The sequence below is a fragment of the Parambassis ranga genome, chromosome 2, assembly GCF_900634625.1.
Source record: "Parambassis ranga chromosome 2, fParRan2.1, whole genome shotgun sequence".
In the NCBI taxonomy this organism is placed as follows: Eukaryota; Metazoa; Chordata; class Actinopteri; family Ambassidae; genus Parambassis; species Parambassis ranga.
Genome location: NC_041023.1, coordinates 43,782,049 through 43,799,373, shown reverse-complemented (window position 1 = coordinate 43,799,373; position 17,325 = coordinate 43,782,049). Strand labels below are relative to the sequence as shown.

General features: G+C 48.1%; 1 protein-coding gene across 3 annotated transcripts in view; it reads right to left on the bottom strand.

The window, feature by feature from the left end:
- nrp2a (neuropilin 2a) overlaps positions 1 to 17,325 on the bottom strand; it is a 45,361-nt gene that overhangs the window by 12,680 nt on the left and 15,356 nt on the right. For 2 of the 3 annotated variants that reach the window (XM_028425332.1, XM_028425340.1), the window contains exons 4-11: positions 12,300 to 12,530; positions 11,023 to 11,178; positions 10,460 to 10,629; positions 9,720 to 9,875; positions 4,499 to 4,643; positions 3,008 to 3,183; positions 2,749 to 2,928; positions 2,520 to 2,664 (exon numbers count right to left, since the gene is read on the bottom strand). In XM_028425332.1, the coding sequence (XP_028281133.1) occupies positions 2,520 to 2,664; positions 2,749 to 2,928; positions 3,008 to 3,183; positions 4,499 to 4,643; positions 9,720 to 9,875; positions 10,460 to 10,629; positions 11,023 to 11,178; positions 12,300 to 12,530 (1,359 nt within the window). Of the gene's footprint in view, positions 1 to 2,519; positions 2,665 to 2,748; positions 2,929 to 3,007; positions 3,184 to 4,498; positions 4,644 to 9,719; positions 9,876 to 10,459; positions 10,630 to 11,022; positions 11,179 to 12,299; positions 12,531 to 13,026; positions 13,157 to 17,325 lie in introns of those variants that run through there. The other variant, XM_028425348.1, reaches the window with a different exon arrangement.

Sequence of the window (17,325 nt, the reverse complement as noted above, 5' to 3'; positions counted from 1 at the left end):
ATAAACCAAGCGTCTACACACTACTTGGGTGCCAGCATGCACGCACTCCCACGTGTGCGTACAACTAAACACACATAAACACGCAGTCTACTCCATTAAGATTCTAGCCAGCTCCTGAGTACTCCCTGCTTTCAAAGGTCAGGCCTTGTCACAGTGTAAATGTGCTGACCTTTCCAGGGTGTGACAGGAGTGTCGAGGGCAATGGCGATGGGACTGACTTGTGCGGTTTTGCACCGAGAGAATGTGCATTAACGTATGTGACCTGCCTACCCTGCCCCGAGCCCTGTCCTTGGTGTGTGTAAGGACTGCACAGGCACACCTACCGTGCATGCGCACTAGATGGGCTTGTAATGCAGGAAAAGTCCCTCTGCAGCAGAGTGTTGTCTTACATAATGTGTCTGCTGCTCCTGCTGCAGGTCATGATGCAAGTCGTCATCATCATCATGCATGGGATGAGATACCAACACTTAGAACTGTACCCAGGGGGGGCTGATGGCACAGATAATGGAGAAACACATATGCACACTCACATGCACACAGCTATAGTTGTTTTGCAGGCTTGTTTACCAGCACACACTCCAAAAACACACACACACTCACACAGGGTGGTGAGGGCCAAGCCTCCTGCATAAAAGACATTGCTCACTCCCAAAGAATCTGACTCAGCAATATGTCAGAGAAGAGGAAAAAAAATCTTCAATTATGTAGAAAGCCTTTCTGTAAATCTCTCCCTGGCAGTCCAAGACGCACACACACACACACACACACTGATAAATGGATGTGTGTGTGCATACACCCCCAAAAAGAACACGACAGGAAAGACAAGCAGCCATTGTTTGATATTCTGCCTGGCGAGGTTAAGTGTTCAGATCAGGGTTCATCCACACACACTGACGCTCTTGTGTTTCCATCACTTTATGAGGACATTACATTGACATTTTCTGGAGAGCCACCCCTTACACACTAAACCAAGCCTGAACCTTAAAAAAACCCATACCAGGGTTGAGCTGTGTGGAGGTTTACAGGCACGCCCAGCTGAGAGGAGCGCTCACATTTCTCATGTGGTCAGGGGATGCTTTGGGATTTGTGAGGATACCCTTGTAAAATGCTTCTTGCTTAGGGGTGAACATGTGCTTAAGTGGACAAAAAACTGATGGATGGATTGAATCTGAGTGTAAAAAATCCCTGGTGTGTGTATCTGAAAGGAGGATATATTTTTACAGATCTCTAAAAAAATTTTCCTTCCGGAGCTCATAAATATTTCAGTCTGGGAGCATACGTACACCCTGTCACCATGGAGGCCCCGTGTGTGAGACAGCTGTGCAGGAACAGGAGGGGGAAACAGAAGGAGTCAGGACCAACAGCAGTGAGCATGGAAAAGAGGTGCGAGTGATGAGTAACAGAGGAGGAGGAAAAAAACATTTACAGACCCACGCACTGGGCCTCGGGGTGGGAAGAGAAGGAGCTGCAGTGGGGAGACCGTATATTTTTTGCTTCGCTGTGGAGGCTGCTGATATGTTCAAACAGCACTAGGCGAGATTCGGGGTGAAGAAAAAACATGTCCATTTCTTCAGCTTAAATGGGACGAGTGAAGACATCAGTGAAGAGTGACTCCTCGGAGTGGAAGGGGAAGTGAATGATTTACAGCATGTCAGCAGCAGTCCACCATCCCTGCTGAGTTTAGGCTGCCTGTGAACAATGTGTGACCCCTAACAATAAGCAATGCGTGCCTGATTTTTCATTTTCAGTTTCTATCTGTGTGGTTCGTCTTCATTGTTCAATGTTTGCACAGGTCACTCGTCAATAAACAGTTTATGTAAAACAGATTGTTTCCTGTGTTCTGAGGGGAAATGACAATGCTCCACACACACACACACACACACCTGAGCCACTTTCATAAACAGCATGCACGACACACATAAATCAAACATACCCACATTCTCAGCAGTCCTTACACCACAGTGTGTGAAGGTCTGGAGAACATACATGCATTCGTTTTTTTTGGTCGTTTGTTTGTGCTTGTGCTGAGCATGTCGAGCTACACAGCCCAGTCATCCTGTTCAGGCACAGAGGGAGTGGTAAACAGTGACACTCCATATGTGTGTGAGTGCCGCTGAGCGTGTTTCCAGCGCCTGCTGCACATCTGGGTAACAGACCAGTGTGCTCCCTCTCCCTCTCTGGGGAAGCATTCCTGTAAACCAAACCCTGTCCACTCCCTGCTGATGATCATGCTTGCAGAGCTCAAGTGTTCCAGGTGAAATAATAATATCTGAGATCTGAACTTCTCCCTTTGCCTTTCTCTGCTAACATTGTGTGTCTTTTTTCACCTCTGGCAGACTCTAATGACTCTCATGCATATCTAATGTGAGCCACCTTCCTCAAGGTCCATTCACTTCTGGTTAGCTCACCTGAGTCTATTACAGGCGCCTGGCAAATAATTCAACCTAGAAGACTGTAGGCAGTGAATTATCATACATAAAATAGTTCCCTGTCACACAAGCAACTGCAGCATGTCCTACCTGGAAGGTCACAGCCCAGGATCTCCACTCTCATCCCAATCCCAGCTGGAGACCACCTCTCTGGATAGAGCCTGATGTACTGGGCCACCGTCTCCTCAAAATGACGGAGCTCAGGCGTGTCATAGTGTGTGTTCCCCTCGAAAATCTGCACGAAACACACACATATTATGTACTCTCAGCTTCCATCACACACACACACACACACACATTAACCCTGTGGGTCACTCACCTTGGGCAGGCTCGTCTTGCTGTCCATGATGAAGTTCCACTCCTTTCCATTCAGGCTGTGTGCCACTTTGTACTTCCTGACAAAAGCCCGGTTGTCTGTGGTGGCTCCACTCCCTGCATCACCTCCCCTCGCTCCCTGGGTGATGACTCCACGCACTGTTTTGGGCAAACCGAGGTCCACCTGCAGAGATTTCAATTAATGGGTGATCATGGTACAAGGTTTAAAACGCTGACACACATGTGTTATAGGCCTCTCATACCTGTAGCCACTCCTCTCCAGCTAGCGGTTGGGCAGGAGCTGGAAACCAGCCAGAGCGGCTGGCTACGAGGCGGGCGGCCCCGGGACTCCACACCATGTCCCTGCTGGATGAGGCTGAGATCTGGCTGTCGGGGAGCAGGCCTGACAGCAGGCCCTGCAGGTCTGAACACGGAGCATCTGGAGTGCAAAGCAGAGAGGGCAGACGTTACTATAAGCTTCACCTCAGGAGGGGTTGATGGAGAACTTTCCTCACACACATGCTGCTACACATATTCCCACCAGGGAGCTGTTAAGCTGTGCCGCAGCGTTGCACTACTGACCACTGAGCATTAAGAGTTTATGCTGGAGCAGACGGCAGAGGATGAAGATAAAAGCATATATGCTGCTTCACATCTCCCACAAACATTCAAGTGCTGTGCTTTCAGTGCTGTACAATAGTCTGTCTGCTCACTATGCGGCACACATTTTATTTTATGTAGATTCACTGGCAGAGAGAGAAAGTTCCGTGTACATGTCAAAGCACTTGGAAATAAAACTCATTCAGATATGGATGGGTGAGTAGCGTTGAAAATAACTTGCTGAGGGAGTGTGTGAGAGGGAGAAATGAGGATTAAGGGGATAAGAAAGGTATAATATAAGGAGCTGGGAGGCCGACAAGTGGAGAGCGGAAAGAGACTCGAAGCTGGAGATGACGGCTTGGGGAGGCTGGGAGAAGGAGAGGAAAATGTAGAGATGAGACGCCTACGGAGACAAACAGCAGGAGAGGGAAGGGTGGAGCTGGATGAGCGACACGGAGGAAGGGAGTGAGGGAGATGTTAGTTGTGCTGACGGTTTAAGAGAACACAGATCAAAGTTTCATGCTGTTATGTCACTGCAAATGCAGGAGATGTAAATAATGAATAGAAGCCACAGGAAGTGTGTGTGTTTGTGCGTGCTGGCGGGCGGTGTCTGCATGACTTTCAGAAAGGTGCGCTCGGTTTTGAGGTCACTTGCTATATTTAGCAGATGTGTCTTTACTGTACAAGCTAATAGTTATTCCAATAGCAGCTGTTGAGGCTGAAGTGAATCACAGTTTCTGATGTAAGAGTGCACAGGGAGCCATGAATGATTGATCGCTACTCGTTTTTCTCGATATAAAAGGAGCTCAGCAAAAGAGGACACATCAAAAAAGTATCTAAAACCATGACGGGAGAAAGAGGCGGCGCTGAGGGAGACGCGGGGAAGAAGAAGAAGAAAAAGAAGAAGTGGAAGTGCTTCGAAAGAAGGAAACGACACTGGTGGTGCCTCTGTTAGGAAGAATAGAGTTTCCTTTAATTAGCCTGAGGGTTCCTATGTTTAAAAGATAGCAGAGAAAGTGTGGGAGAGCGCCTAAACACACATGTATGTGTCTGCTGACGCTGGTTTTTATGGTTTGGGAGGTTGAAGGCTGTTGAACTTGACCTTTTTTTTTATTCAAATTATACATTTTTTGGAATTTGTGGCATAGACAAACCTGTAATCTGGCATCCGTAAAGCTCAAAGCGGAGGGCGATGCCGTTCTTCCAGGTCTGTGGTCGGATGCGGACAAACCGGGCCAACACCGGCTGTGGGACACGGTTCAGGACCACCTCTGTTGGATCCGTGTTTGCGTGGAAAGTCTGAGAAAACAAACACAAGCCCAGGTTTGTCAGAAGGAGAGGCTTTATTTCTCCCATTCTATCTCACACACACACACACACACACAGATTTGCTTGGCTTCACACACACACAGAGACAGTGGCAGCCCGGACAAAGCATAGACAACCCAAACATGTATCCAATGTCACCAGCCCAGCTGTCGATGTGTTTTGGGGTCAAGGGTTCAGCTCTGAGAGGCTGGGAAAGCCCAACCAAGAGGGGAGCTTTTCTCTTCTTTGCCTCCACACACACACACACACACATGCAGTACTAACTCATCCACTGACTTCCATCCACCTCCATGCTGGTGGCCATAGGAAGCTGTGAAGACATGACCTGACATGGCCAAACACGATTAGCTGTCAGACACAGGAACTCTGCCCAGGTGGGCAGGATGTGAGTGAAGTTCACTTCCTAAGGCGTCCACTCCAAAGCATCAACATTCATGTCTTCTGCTGGGACACTCCCTTCCTTCCAATTGCTCTAAAGTGGCGGGGTGTGGCAGCAGGGGTCGCAGGACAAATGCAACCAGGGTGGTCAGGTTACTTCCTGTTTTTTTTTTTTTGCATAAAAGTGCCCCATGATGCTTGAAAGAATCTGCATCAGTTTGTAATTATGAATAGTTTCCTCCACCACATCACTCTTCATCTCCACACAGTCGGGCTCTCTCCACGCCTCCTCTCTCACCCCCCATCTTCCTCTTGTTGGTGGCTAGTAACTGAAGCCATGCAGGAAACCACAGCGTCCCACACAAACACATCCTACACACTCAGATAAGCAAAGGAAGTGTCTTTTAACTGACTGTTAAGTGTCATTCATCCTATCTGTCTGTGGTTGATACGGGAGAGCTGCTGACCGACTGATACCAGCACAAACCCCACAGGCTATAACATCACAGCCACTCCACACAATGGAGAGACAACAGCTACAAGCAGCTGGATTAAACATTAAAGGCATCATTTCTAAAAAAAAAAAAAAAAAAAAGGTCCCTACATGGTTTTTCTTTTACTTTCATCAGAGCACAGATCAGATCAAGCATTAGCACGCTCCCACAGCCTAAAAATGTGATCCCCTTTTATTTTGATAATGTCCTGTTAAACTGCTTATATTCTGTGAAATTCCCCCACCTAAGTGAAATTCCACAACCAGTGGGAATGATATGCTTTCAGAATCTTGCTATTTGATTTTGGGCATGGTCTGATTTAATCAAGACGAGCTGACAAAGCAGCGTGAGTGTTTGAACAGATAAGACGGGCTATCGCCGCTGTATCTGCTGCTGGATCGAGGAGAGACAGCTGTTGTGTTTACCTTAGATGTGGGCTCCTGTGGGGGTTATGTAAACACCCACGCATGCTCACACAAAGGCAACTGTGTGATGGAGGGTCCTTGACCAACCCCCCCCCCCCCACTACTCCTAGATTTTCTGACTGAGCAGCAGCAGGGAGGAGAGGCAGAGCGGACGGGAGAGCAGAAAATGATTGTGGGGAGGAAGGGTGTCCTCAGAAGAATAGCTAAAAACAGATGAAGAGGAACCGGGGTGGAGAGAGAGGGGACAGGCAAAAAGAAAAGGTTGAACAGAAGGCTAGAGGAGGAACTCGGACGAGGAGGCAGGGAGCGGCGCAGAAAGAACAACGAGCAGATTCATTACAGGAACAGGAAATGCTCCATCCAAGTATTTATCGCGAAAACAGCAAAATTCAATGGAATTTCCTCAATTACTGGCACATCCTTCAGGCATCATAAGAGTGCATCCTGTGTCATCAAATAAACTCAGATTTAAGGAGGATTCCACCCGAGTTTACATTTCAGCTCCATAAATAGTTTGAAAAGTTTGACAAATGTCGGTAATATTTATAACGACTTCCCTAAAATATTTCAATCTGATGCTCAGGCATCACTGAAGAGCCCATTAGCTGGTGCATTACACCGCAGCCAGCAGCTTTTCTTTTGGTTTTACCTTAGGATAAAAGCTGGGATCATGGCCAACATTACATTTACAAAAAGAACAATCAGCTCTGGAGAGGCTCTTTATCCTTTTTCTATCAGATATGAGAAAACTTAAGAGAGAAAAGGACGTGACCCTGTCCCTGACACTTCCTCCAGTCTATTGTCAGGATACCTTAAAGGTCACTTATTTGACTCAGAGGTTAGAGGTCAACAGCCAGAGGAAGCAGATGGTCAGTCGTTGACCGACGTGTTGATAACATGGTTACTTTTTCACTCACTAAGGACTGAAGCCAGCTACTTTATACTGACACACACAGCCCAGTTGCTCACCTTTCTGATAATGAAGTGTGTGTGTGGAGGTTAGCTTTACAAACACACACACTCTGCTCTGTAATCTGCCTGACAACCGACATGTTTTTTTGCAGGCCCCAGCCATCAAGGTGAATAATTAATGTTGTCATGTTGGGTCTCCCACTGTGAGGAGTCATGAAAATATAACGAAGAGCCGTCACACAGCACAGCAATGCGACGGTCAGACTGGGTCTGTGCGGACACCGGCGGGACAGAGGCACCATGTGAGTGTTTAACTATTGATGACCTCCCCGGAGAAGGAGGTCACCGTGAAAGGCACGTGAGTCGTAGTAAACAACATCTCCAGTGTGAACCTGGACCTTGTTAGAACATTTGTTTGTGGAAAATGAGGCGTAGATAAATGTACAGATTGATTCATTTCCCATCTCCACTCAGTGCTTCTGGTGCTCTGCCAGTGTTTTTCTCCCAGCTGATGGCACCGGAGGGGGGGAGATGTGGCAAGCTCTGCACAAGACATTATTATGTTTCCCAGACGTGTGTTTTATCCCCCATTCCATGATCCTGGCTTCTTTCTCCGTCCATTACACTCCTCCAGCCCTGCCTCCCCACGCCCTCCGTCTCTCACTATGAAGATGTTGACAGTAGGAACTGGTTCCAGCTGGCTGCTCTCCACTACTGGCTCTGAGTGTGTGTGTGTGTGTGTGAAGGTTGAAGCAGTCGTTCCTACACCACCACTGGCCAAAGCCTCCTCATTTGTACAGATGTTGTAGCTGTGTCTGTGATCATGTGCATGCAGAATTACAGTAAAAAACAAAGCCTCGTGACAGAGTGATGGAGGAGCAGGCTGAACTGCTGTGTGAGCTGTTTTGTGTCTCCCTTCGCGTGTGTGTGTGTGTCTGTAGACAGGCTCACAGTGCTTCTCAGGAACACAACGCTGGGATTTTCCTCACAGACGCTGACTGATGACAGGGTGTGTGTATTATGTTAATTTCTTTGAGACACTTGTGTGTGTGTCTATGCCACAGGAAAAAAAACTCATTGTGTGTTTGGATGTATGTGTGAGATATGCGAGTGTGTTAGCATCTCATCAAGTAATGAGGTGCATATGTGAGCAGTGTGACTTTGAATTAACAAGTCACATGGGTGTCGAATTAAAAATGTGTTGACATGCAGAAAAAGTCACACACACACACACACACACATCATGCACACAGCCTTGCTGCTGGTGTTTCTCTCTTCCTCTCTTGCACATGCTCTCCTCCTCCTTCTGTAAAATAACCTTTGTTTGCTCTCCTTCAGTCACAAACACATTGAGGCCTTGTATTCATCTGATGCACACATATTCCAAAGCCACATTAGCTTCAAGCTCACTGTTAAATGACAATTAGAAGAGCCAAATCCCAGTCATTACAGGACCCCCTGACGAGAATTGAGCTTCAACCACTTAAGGGCTCTTTGGGGGGCTTAGGATGGGCAAACTGGGAGTTTGTAGAACATGACTGGTGGATTAGTAGTCACGGAAGGTTCAAGTGCAGCCCACAGGGACCAGGAGAGAACCTGGCCTGCGAGGAGCCCATCAGCAGTCACAACTAACCCCTCACATCTGCCAGCCTTTGTTGACCTGTCTTTGCCTTCACCGGTCTAAAAGCGAGCAACATCTCTCTCTGATGCATCATCTGTCTGAATCCATGTCTGAGAGTGTCCGGACATTTTTTTTTTTTACTTAGACAGATTAGAGGACTCAGATTACACACTACAGACAGACAGACTCACATCATGTACAGTGCATACACACACACACACTGATCTCCAGACAGAGAGATCAGCCAGGGGTTATTTAAAGGGGGTGGGGAGTGTGTGTGTGTGTGTGTGTGTGTGTGTGTATGTATAGAAGGAGCAGGCAGCATCGGGGGGGGTGGTGGTTCTAATAAATTGCACAGATGTTGACTTTTAAATCAAATCCAGATTTCGTTCGATAATCTCCACATCATCAAATACCCCCCACTGGCCCCACCCAAACCAATCACTGGCACACACAGAAGGGGGGCCCCAGTCTGCGTAGGGTAAGTGGATGTGGATTAACCACCCCCTCCCCTCCTCAGCACACCCCTCCCTTTGCTTGAAATCCGCAGTGACCTTAACCCATATAAGAGGGACGGAGTCCGAATCCTCAGGAGACAGGCTTACTGCGGGCCGCACCATGACAACACCCCGCACTGTATGTACTGTACATCCATGTGTATGAATCCACCAGAAAGTCTCACACACTAACACACACAACGAGGCTCAACGAACACCAATTTAAACACAAATTTGCCAAACGCACACCTCCCGTGACCTTAACGGTTTCACAACTGTGTGTTTGTGTGTGTGTGTTAGTCTGAGATGATATATAGCAAGCTCAGATAAGGGCACATAGAGGACTCCATTGTTCTTGTTTGTCAGGTTTCCCCTCCTCTCTCTCACTATCTCGATCTCTTCCTCCTTCCTACCCCTTCTTTCTCTAACTCATGACTGGGGTCATGACTCAGGTTCATAAACAGACCTAGAGGGGGAAAAGCTCCTGCAGGAATGCTGCCTTCACTGCCACGGCTGGTGGATGAACACAACAGGCTCTGTTGTGGGAGAATATTTGGCTGACTATAAGAAAAAAGGAGCTTTGTTCGATAAATATATATTTATAAAAAAAACATCTTAAATGCCTGTAGGCTCATTTTTACTTTCATTTATTCCTGTATGTTCGACCTGGGTCAGTTTCAATGACTCACTCTCATGTATACCAATGAAGCAGACCCTACCTTGTGGTTCTTGCCGTGCCGGTACACCATCCAGTCCTCCCCGTTGGTGCTGACCTCCAGTTTGAAGGTGGTGACGTAGTAAGACTTCTGAGTCTCCTTGGACACAGCGCCCTGTGTGGAAATCCCTGTCAGAACCTTGAGGAAGTGGAGATCAACCTGGAAGACGGAAACAAAAGGTTTGAAAGTTTGATCGCCTTTATTGACTTGATATGTATTGAAAAGAAGAACATGCAGGATTCATGGCGCTCGGGGCTGATGTCGACACCAGAGACACAGCAGCTGCCGTGTCTATCTGTCACACAGACAGCAGGGGATGGACGCCGACTGTGGCCTACTGCTGGGGAAGTCTAGGTGGTATTTCTCTGTGTGTGTGTGTGTGTGGGTGCAACCTCATGTGTGTGAGGGGAGGAAGGCTGGAGGCAAAGATCAATGGCGTAGTGTTCGGATGCATTCCAGAAGAGCACCTTCATCAATCACCAGCTCTCCTCTACGCTCTACATGCACACGTGTGTGTGTGTGTGTGTGTGTGTGTGTGTCGGAGACAGGAAAGATTGAGAGTGCAGAAGCACTTCCTTATCATCAGTTCACAGTTCCTCCATTTCCTACATACTGTATGTGTGTGTGTCCTCACTGCATATGTGAGTCTGTTATCACTGAGACAACTTTGTCTATTGTTCTCAGTAAGTGAAAGCAAAGCTCATCTATGTGTCTTTAATTGCACACATTGCATATAATCCTACCTGGATGTACTCCTTGTTGCTGTCCTCTGCAGGCGTCCAGGCGTTGTCCTCGTTGTTGAGGCGGGCCTGGCGCGGCAGCCAGCGGTTGTCGTAAAAAGTCGTGGACGCTGAGATCTGATCGTCGCTGATCTTCCCCGACTCCATGCCGAGCGCCATGCTGCAGTGGAACGCTGACGGGAGACAGCAACCATACAGTAAGGTTTAGAGCATGAAGTAGACCATTGCAGAGAAAGGAACAGGTGAAATCAGAAAGAAAGGACACAATGCAGCGCCAACAGGTGAGCAGAGGTAAACTGAGGTGAAGTTCATTTATATTCTAAAACAAAAGCGTCTGCTTCAGAGAAATCAAGCTCTCTTAGGAGGGAGAAAAAAAGGCTAAGAGAGCTGTGAGACTGAAATAGCATGAAAGTGAGGAGATGGAGAGGGTAGGAGGCGGCTGAAGAAAGAAAGACGAGCGTCAGCACAGATGACAAAGACCAAACTGTTGAAAGAGAGAGAATAAAAAAAAAAAAACAGGTAAACAAACCAACACAAACACAGTGTAAAAGTTATCTTGCACTCACAGTCAGTCACTTGTTTGTGTGTCATGTTGTAGCGGGCGGAGAAGCCATCTTTGGCTACGGCCATGTCGGTGTGGAAGGAGAGGGACAGCAGGCCCGAGGACGACTGGATCTCTGGAGGGATCTTTGTGCCGCAGTACCGGCCAATCAGAGGAGCCACTGCAGAGAGACACACACACACACGTTAACATGCAGGATGATATAACAGTGAACGCAATCTTTTACAAGGCAGAGCTGAGACAGGTTTCCAGTGGCCATGCTGCTCCAGTAAGTGTTGTCTAATGAGTCACAGCATGCATTCTCCTCCCATCATTCCTCTCTCCCCCATAACTCTCCTGTCCATCCCTCCATCTGCCATGTGTGTCTCAGCCAGGGCCCAGCAGGGGCTCTGGAATCCCTGCTTTATTGCAAGCTGCACTGGGATCAGCCGCACACACACAAACACTGAGGATTACACTAGTCTCAAGACAGTTCCATCGCCAGACAGAAAGTTTTCACCCTTCCGACTCGTCTCCCATCCCTCCCTTCATGCCCGAGGACTCAGTTCACTGGAACTAGGTTACACTTTAATTTGCTCCTAATTCTCAACTTTGAATGGTATAAATTGTTTTCAGCTATCAAAGCTCCCGAATCCAAGGCTATAATTGGAATTTTAAATCCACTTGGATCCCTTTTTAGCAAGTGAAAATGGAATAATTAGAGCAAATCCTCAGCTCCCAGCTTCATATTTTGAAAAGCGAGAAGAAAAGGAAGTGAAGTGAGAGGTGAGAAATGAAGCACTCACCACCACTAATGTGGGTTTCATCAGCAACCAACATTACCCCACGGCGGTCACTATCAAAGCCCTTGTTAACATTTTTCTTCCTCGCACTTTCTGATCTCTGATTTTCTAAAGCCTGGCTCCTCCTGTTGGATACAGATAGCCATCATGGCCGTCACTCTCACTCGCCTTGGGGAGGAAGGAAGTGCTAGGTGATAAGGAGGGAGGACAGGGAGGATTGGAAGGGGGTGATGAGGAGTGTTATTATGGAGAGGGAAGAGGGCCATGGGAAAGGACAGCTCCTTAGGGGTGTCCGGGCTCCCTGTGTGAAATAATGTTTCCTCTATGTAACGTAATGGAATGTGAGGCAAGGCTGCGTACATCAAAGAGAGTGACGGCCGCTCAGGAAATTGAAGCCTGGTATGTAAAATTCTTGTGCGGAATGCATGCTCCAGAATTTTCAAAGCAAAACCTCTAACAACATTAGCGTCTTTCATGCACATTCATGCACGCCCCTCACCTTGTGGGAGACCGTCCCAAACGTCAAGCCAGTCATACTTGCAGTCCCCTTCTCCCACCAGCAGGGGGTCGTTCTCCAGGTCGAAGGTCATGAACGTGAGGGTGATGTCCATGTGGGGCGGGGCGATGATCATGTAGGAGCACTCCAGATTGTGAGGGTATTTATCCGGGAAGCCCGGGGACTCGATCATGCCGGACGGGCTGGTGAAGTTGCGGAAGCAGAACTCCGACCCTAAGCGGTTACAAGGATAAGAGGATATTCAGAGTGGAATAAAAACAACAAAAACGGCCACATTAAGAGTAGATACATAAGCGTAAGCCATCGATCTTGCAGGGATATCTCATCTGACTTGCAGAGGGTGTTGCAGAAAGTCGTTCGTCACTGACAGCCTGCTGGAAAATACAGTAGCTGCAGCAGTGATTACAGACGGAGGACAAAATACTCCTCAGACAGGTTGTTCCAACGTTGCATCATTGTTCTTTCATTGCACCGCATGTGCCAACCTGCCACCATTTTTGAAACAAATCACCAATGAGCCACCACCTCTCAGTTCAAAGCCACCTTAAATGAGGCATTCATTCAGCATAAATGCTCTTATTTGTGCTGTGTGTGTGTGTGTGTATTGCTGTCTCTCACACACCACAAAAGTTGGTGTAATGGTTCTAAGTGGCCCCTTTGCAGCGGCTCCTCATTAGCCATGCAGATTTATGCGCCCTGGGCTGCTCACCTTGAGCGGCAGCAGCTGTGTGGCTCAGATCATCTACCCATCAGCCACTGCTCCGCGGCCCACTGGGGAGCCTGAGTCACGGCCGAGTGTTTATGGACTGGCACATCAATGAGGGTGGGAGAGAGCTGACAGTCCAGCACACACACACTAATAAAACAGATAGAGGGGGCTTCACACAAATGTCACACACACACACACAGCCTCATTCACAAAGTGCAGTCAGCCTGTCTGCTCGCCCTCTCCTCGGACATTTCTATCTTTATAACGCCGGCTAAAAACAGCCGGCTCAGTTTAGCTGCATGTCTCTATTTTTAAGCTCGCCAGGAGGACAAATATCTTCATGTGATAATGTTGCTCATTCGATCTTTGTGGAGCTGCTCATGTCAGAAATGCCGGCGCCCGTGGCCTTTTTGAAAAGCAACTGATGACACTTAAATTACTGCTCTGCTCGCAGTTATTTAAAGACAACACATTGGTTTGTATCTCCAGTGCAAGAGGATGCATTTCAATGTAGCCGCACTGGTACAAAGAGTGTGTCTGCATGCTGCATTTCCCATCGTTGACTGTGTGGGAGAGCAGATAGGGAGGGCAGGTTGAAGAGGCTCATGGGGAAAAAAAGCATCTGGTGGATTTCAAACCTGGGAAAGCGAGGCTGCATGCAGCAGTGTCTCTGAGAACTGCCAGGCTGCGTTTGATAAACACATTCATATTCATAAAAGCAGCGTTTAGAGCGCAGACATGTTAGCAGAACATTCCTTTGGCGGCATTCCTCCGAGGCACCAGGCCTTATTATCAAGCAGCCCTATAAAAGCGGAGGGGTCGCGCCCGGCTGCTGTGGCCCTCCCTCTGTCTACACTCCAGTTAATGGCAGAGAACTGACCCCACTCAGCTCAGACACAGAAAGAAAAAAACTCAGGAGACATAGTGTGGCTCTCACTTTGATTTTATATTTTCTCCTCTCTTACCTCACTGTGTGTGTGTGTGCATGTACACAACAACTTAACTGGCATGTACAAATGTGCGTTATGAGTCACTGGAGAAACAAATGTACAAATCTTCACCCACATGTTAAAAGCAGCATTCAACCCCCATGTGTCCACTCCCACACACACACACACACACATCAGAGCTTCAATACACCACTGCATCATCTGCCTTCATGCTCGGAGCCTGGCCACCTACACACACACACACACACACATACACACTCAGCAGACATTTTGAAATATGACAGTAATTTACAGCAAGCTCCTGGCGATTTCTCTCTATCCTCACTACTACTGACCTCACCTCACTGTTTTAAGTGTGTTTGTGTGCAGTTGCTAGGAAATGTGCTGACAATGAAATTAACAATACAGTATGCATGAGCCATATGTCCTGTGAGTGTGTCTTCGCATGAACACATCATTTTTCTCTTATTAAGCTGCTCACGTGTGTGTTTTTTTTTTTGCTGCCGGCACACTTGTGTCTCCCTGTATGTGTGTCTGAAAGTGTGTGTGACAGCTTCTCAGTGTGTGTGTGAGACCCACTAACACACTGGCCTTGTTTCTTACTGGGTCGCAGTGTAGCAGTCTGGAGTCCTGCTGCCGAAAACTTCAATCTGAGCACAGCTTGACGCCGCCGCCTCCGAACACATCACTCTTTTTTATTTTCACACTGGTTGCCTCACACACACATGCCAGTGCTGTGTGCATATTTGAGTGCTCCTGTATGCATGAGTACCTTCTCCTTTCGTTAGCTCTCATTACTTCACAGTATATGAACATGACAAAAACAAGCCCCCCTCCATACCTCCCTCCATCACCCCTCAGACCATGTCTTACTCACACACACACACATGCTCCTGGTTGGTGCCTGCATCGCACCATGAGCTGCCATTTGGCAAGAGCTGTCTCCTGGCAAAGAGTAGGAGGTCATGGTGTGAGAGTGTGTGTGTGTGGAAGACATGCGGGGGGAGCATGAGGGTGAGTTGCTGGGTAGAAACCACTCGAGTCTCTTGCACTTGAGTGCCTGATGTAGTAGCAGCTCCACATGTTGTGTCAGGGCAATCCCCTCCCTCCTCCTGCTGCTCCTCCTCCCTGCTCTCCTCAGCAGCCATGTGCCGAATCTGTGTTCATTCACTCTTTTAACTCTCGTCTCGTCTGGCGGCGCCTTCCTGTCCTCGGCACGCAAGTCTCTCGCTGAGGGCTCACCTCGACATTGTGCCGCACATCAAAACCTGCCTCACCCTCCTCTCGCTACCTGGCTGACATACATCTACTCAACTCACACGCAGACACACGCAGATCTCTCATGTAACCTCTGCTTGAGCTCAGTGCAAGATTTCATTGAAGAAAAATCTCTCCCGAGGCAACAGAGGGGGATGTGTGTATGCGTGCGTGAATGTGTAGCGGAAGGGACTTGCTACACAAGGGGATCCGAGTGGAAAATCCACAACAACAACAACAACAACATTACTTTGAACAACAACAAAAAAGGAAACCAACATTCTTGGCGTGCCATGGTCTGGCACATTTACAAGACCCAGAGAGCATGAGTCTGATGGAGAAGAATTCCTCGTCTAAGTCATGACGATGCCTCCGGTCTGTGCTGGAATGCCATCATCAGCACCAAAACATGCAGATGCCAGAACAGCCCCCCTGCTGTTCTGATCAAAGTGTTTAGCTGCTGGTGACACCTTATTATATCAGCCGATCAGACTTAAACGTTTATTCATTCATGAATGTAATTCAACTCTGCCAGTTAATCACATGTTTCAATGATTGGATGACTTTCAGGAATAAACATCACGTCGCAATCAGCCGTACAGTAACAGCCATCCCTGATTCATCCAATCAACATGATAACATCTGAAATACACACAGCGCCAGTGTTATGACTGGCGCTTGGGTGGGGGGTCCTCCTGCCTAGGGCTGCGCTCCCACTGCGACCCCACAGATGCGACAACAGCGGTCACCAGCGGTCATGGAGGGGACCCAAAGCCCTACGGTGCCCTCCGCCCCGTCTTAACTGGGGATTGGCTGCGATGTTATCTGCCCCCACCATGCTAGTGGTGGGCTTTGGGGAACTGGGAAAAAGGGGGTCTTTACTGGCAAGTCTTCCCCCTGTAGCCGTGGTAACAGCGTCAGCAGCAGCACGTGACTGTGTGGGGTAGTAGTCGGGGCAGAATAAAGGGTTAAGCACGCATGAGTAGGACCAAAGTAGGCCATAACAATACGGGGGGAGGAGGGGCGTGCACTTTCACTGTACAGCAGGATTAAGGCATGTACTGTAAGTGTGTGTGTGACAGAATGTGTGTGTGTGTGTGTGTGTCTGGGTAGATGGAAGGATGTTGTTTTGGGGCAAATGTTCACCCCGACTCCCCTCAGGAGGTGTACTGAAGGGTGCAGGGCTGCTCATGATAGATGGAGAGCCAAAGGTCGCCTCCTGATCCTCCATGCTGGAAATAATTAGTTTTCTCTGCACTGTACCCCATTACACACACACACACACACACACACCTACACACACAAACAGATTGCTTGTCCAACTCAAAACCCCCTAGAGTAGTTACAGTCACCGCTTATGTAATCAGGTTGAATGAACACAACAAAAACAAGCCACAGTATCATTAGTTCGTCGAGCAGGAAGCAGGCCAAAATATGCCCCCTCTCTCACTTCCTCACACAAACACACACGACGCAGTCCGAAGCAGACACACACTGTCTGACTTCTAGACACAGCTTGGAGGGGTCAGTCTGGACTGTAAGCTCTACTGTCTGTTCAGGAAGCTGAACACACACACACGTCCCAGCTGTGCGCTCAGATTCTCATCTCTGCCAGGACGCACCCTTTAAAAACACACACAGACCCATAAACACTACCCACACGCAAAATACACTTGCATCCTATTGTGCTGTCCTCCAATTAGAGGTGGACAAAACGAGGAAACGTAATGGCTGTGCAATTACTTCTTCCCAGGTAAATAAACACATTTCAGGCAGGATCTCTGTGTTCCCATCAAAAGTTGTAAGCCATTTAGTGAAAAGCGGCGGCCCAGCCTGCCACGGTAACACAAACAGCCATGATGAGAGAGCGTGCAGGCACTGGAAACGCCGTAATTAACACATGGCCTCAATCACACATCATGAATACATTTTCACTCTGTGACTCACTCCTCCTTTGTCAGTTTGTCTCCCTTCACCCCAATCACTTTCCCACCACGTCTGTCTCTCCCTCAAAGACTACACATGTGCATCCATCATACTGCCTACACACACACACATACACACAGAATCTCACACAACATGCTGAGTGGAA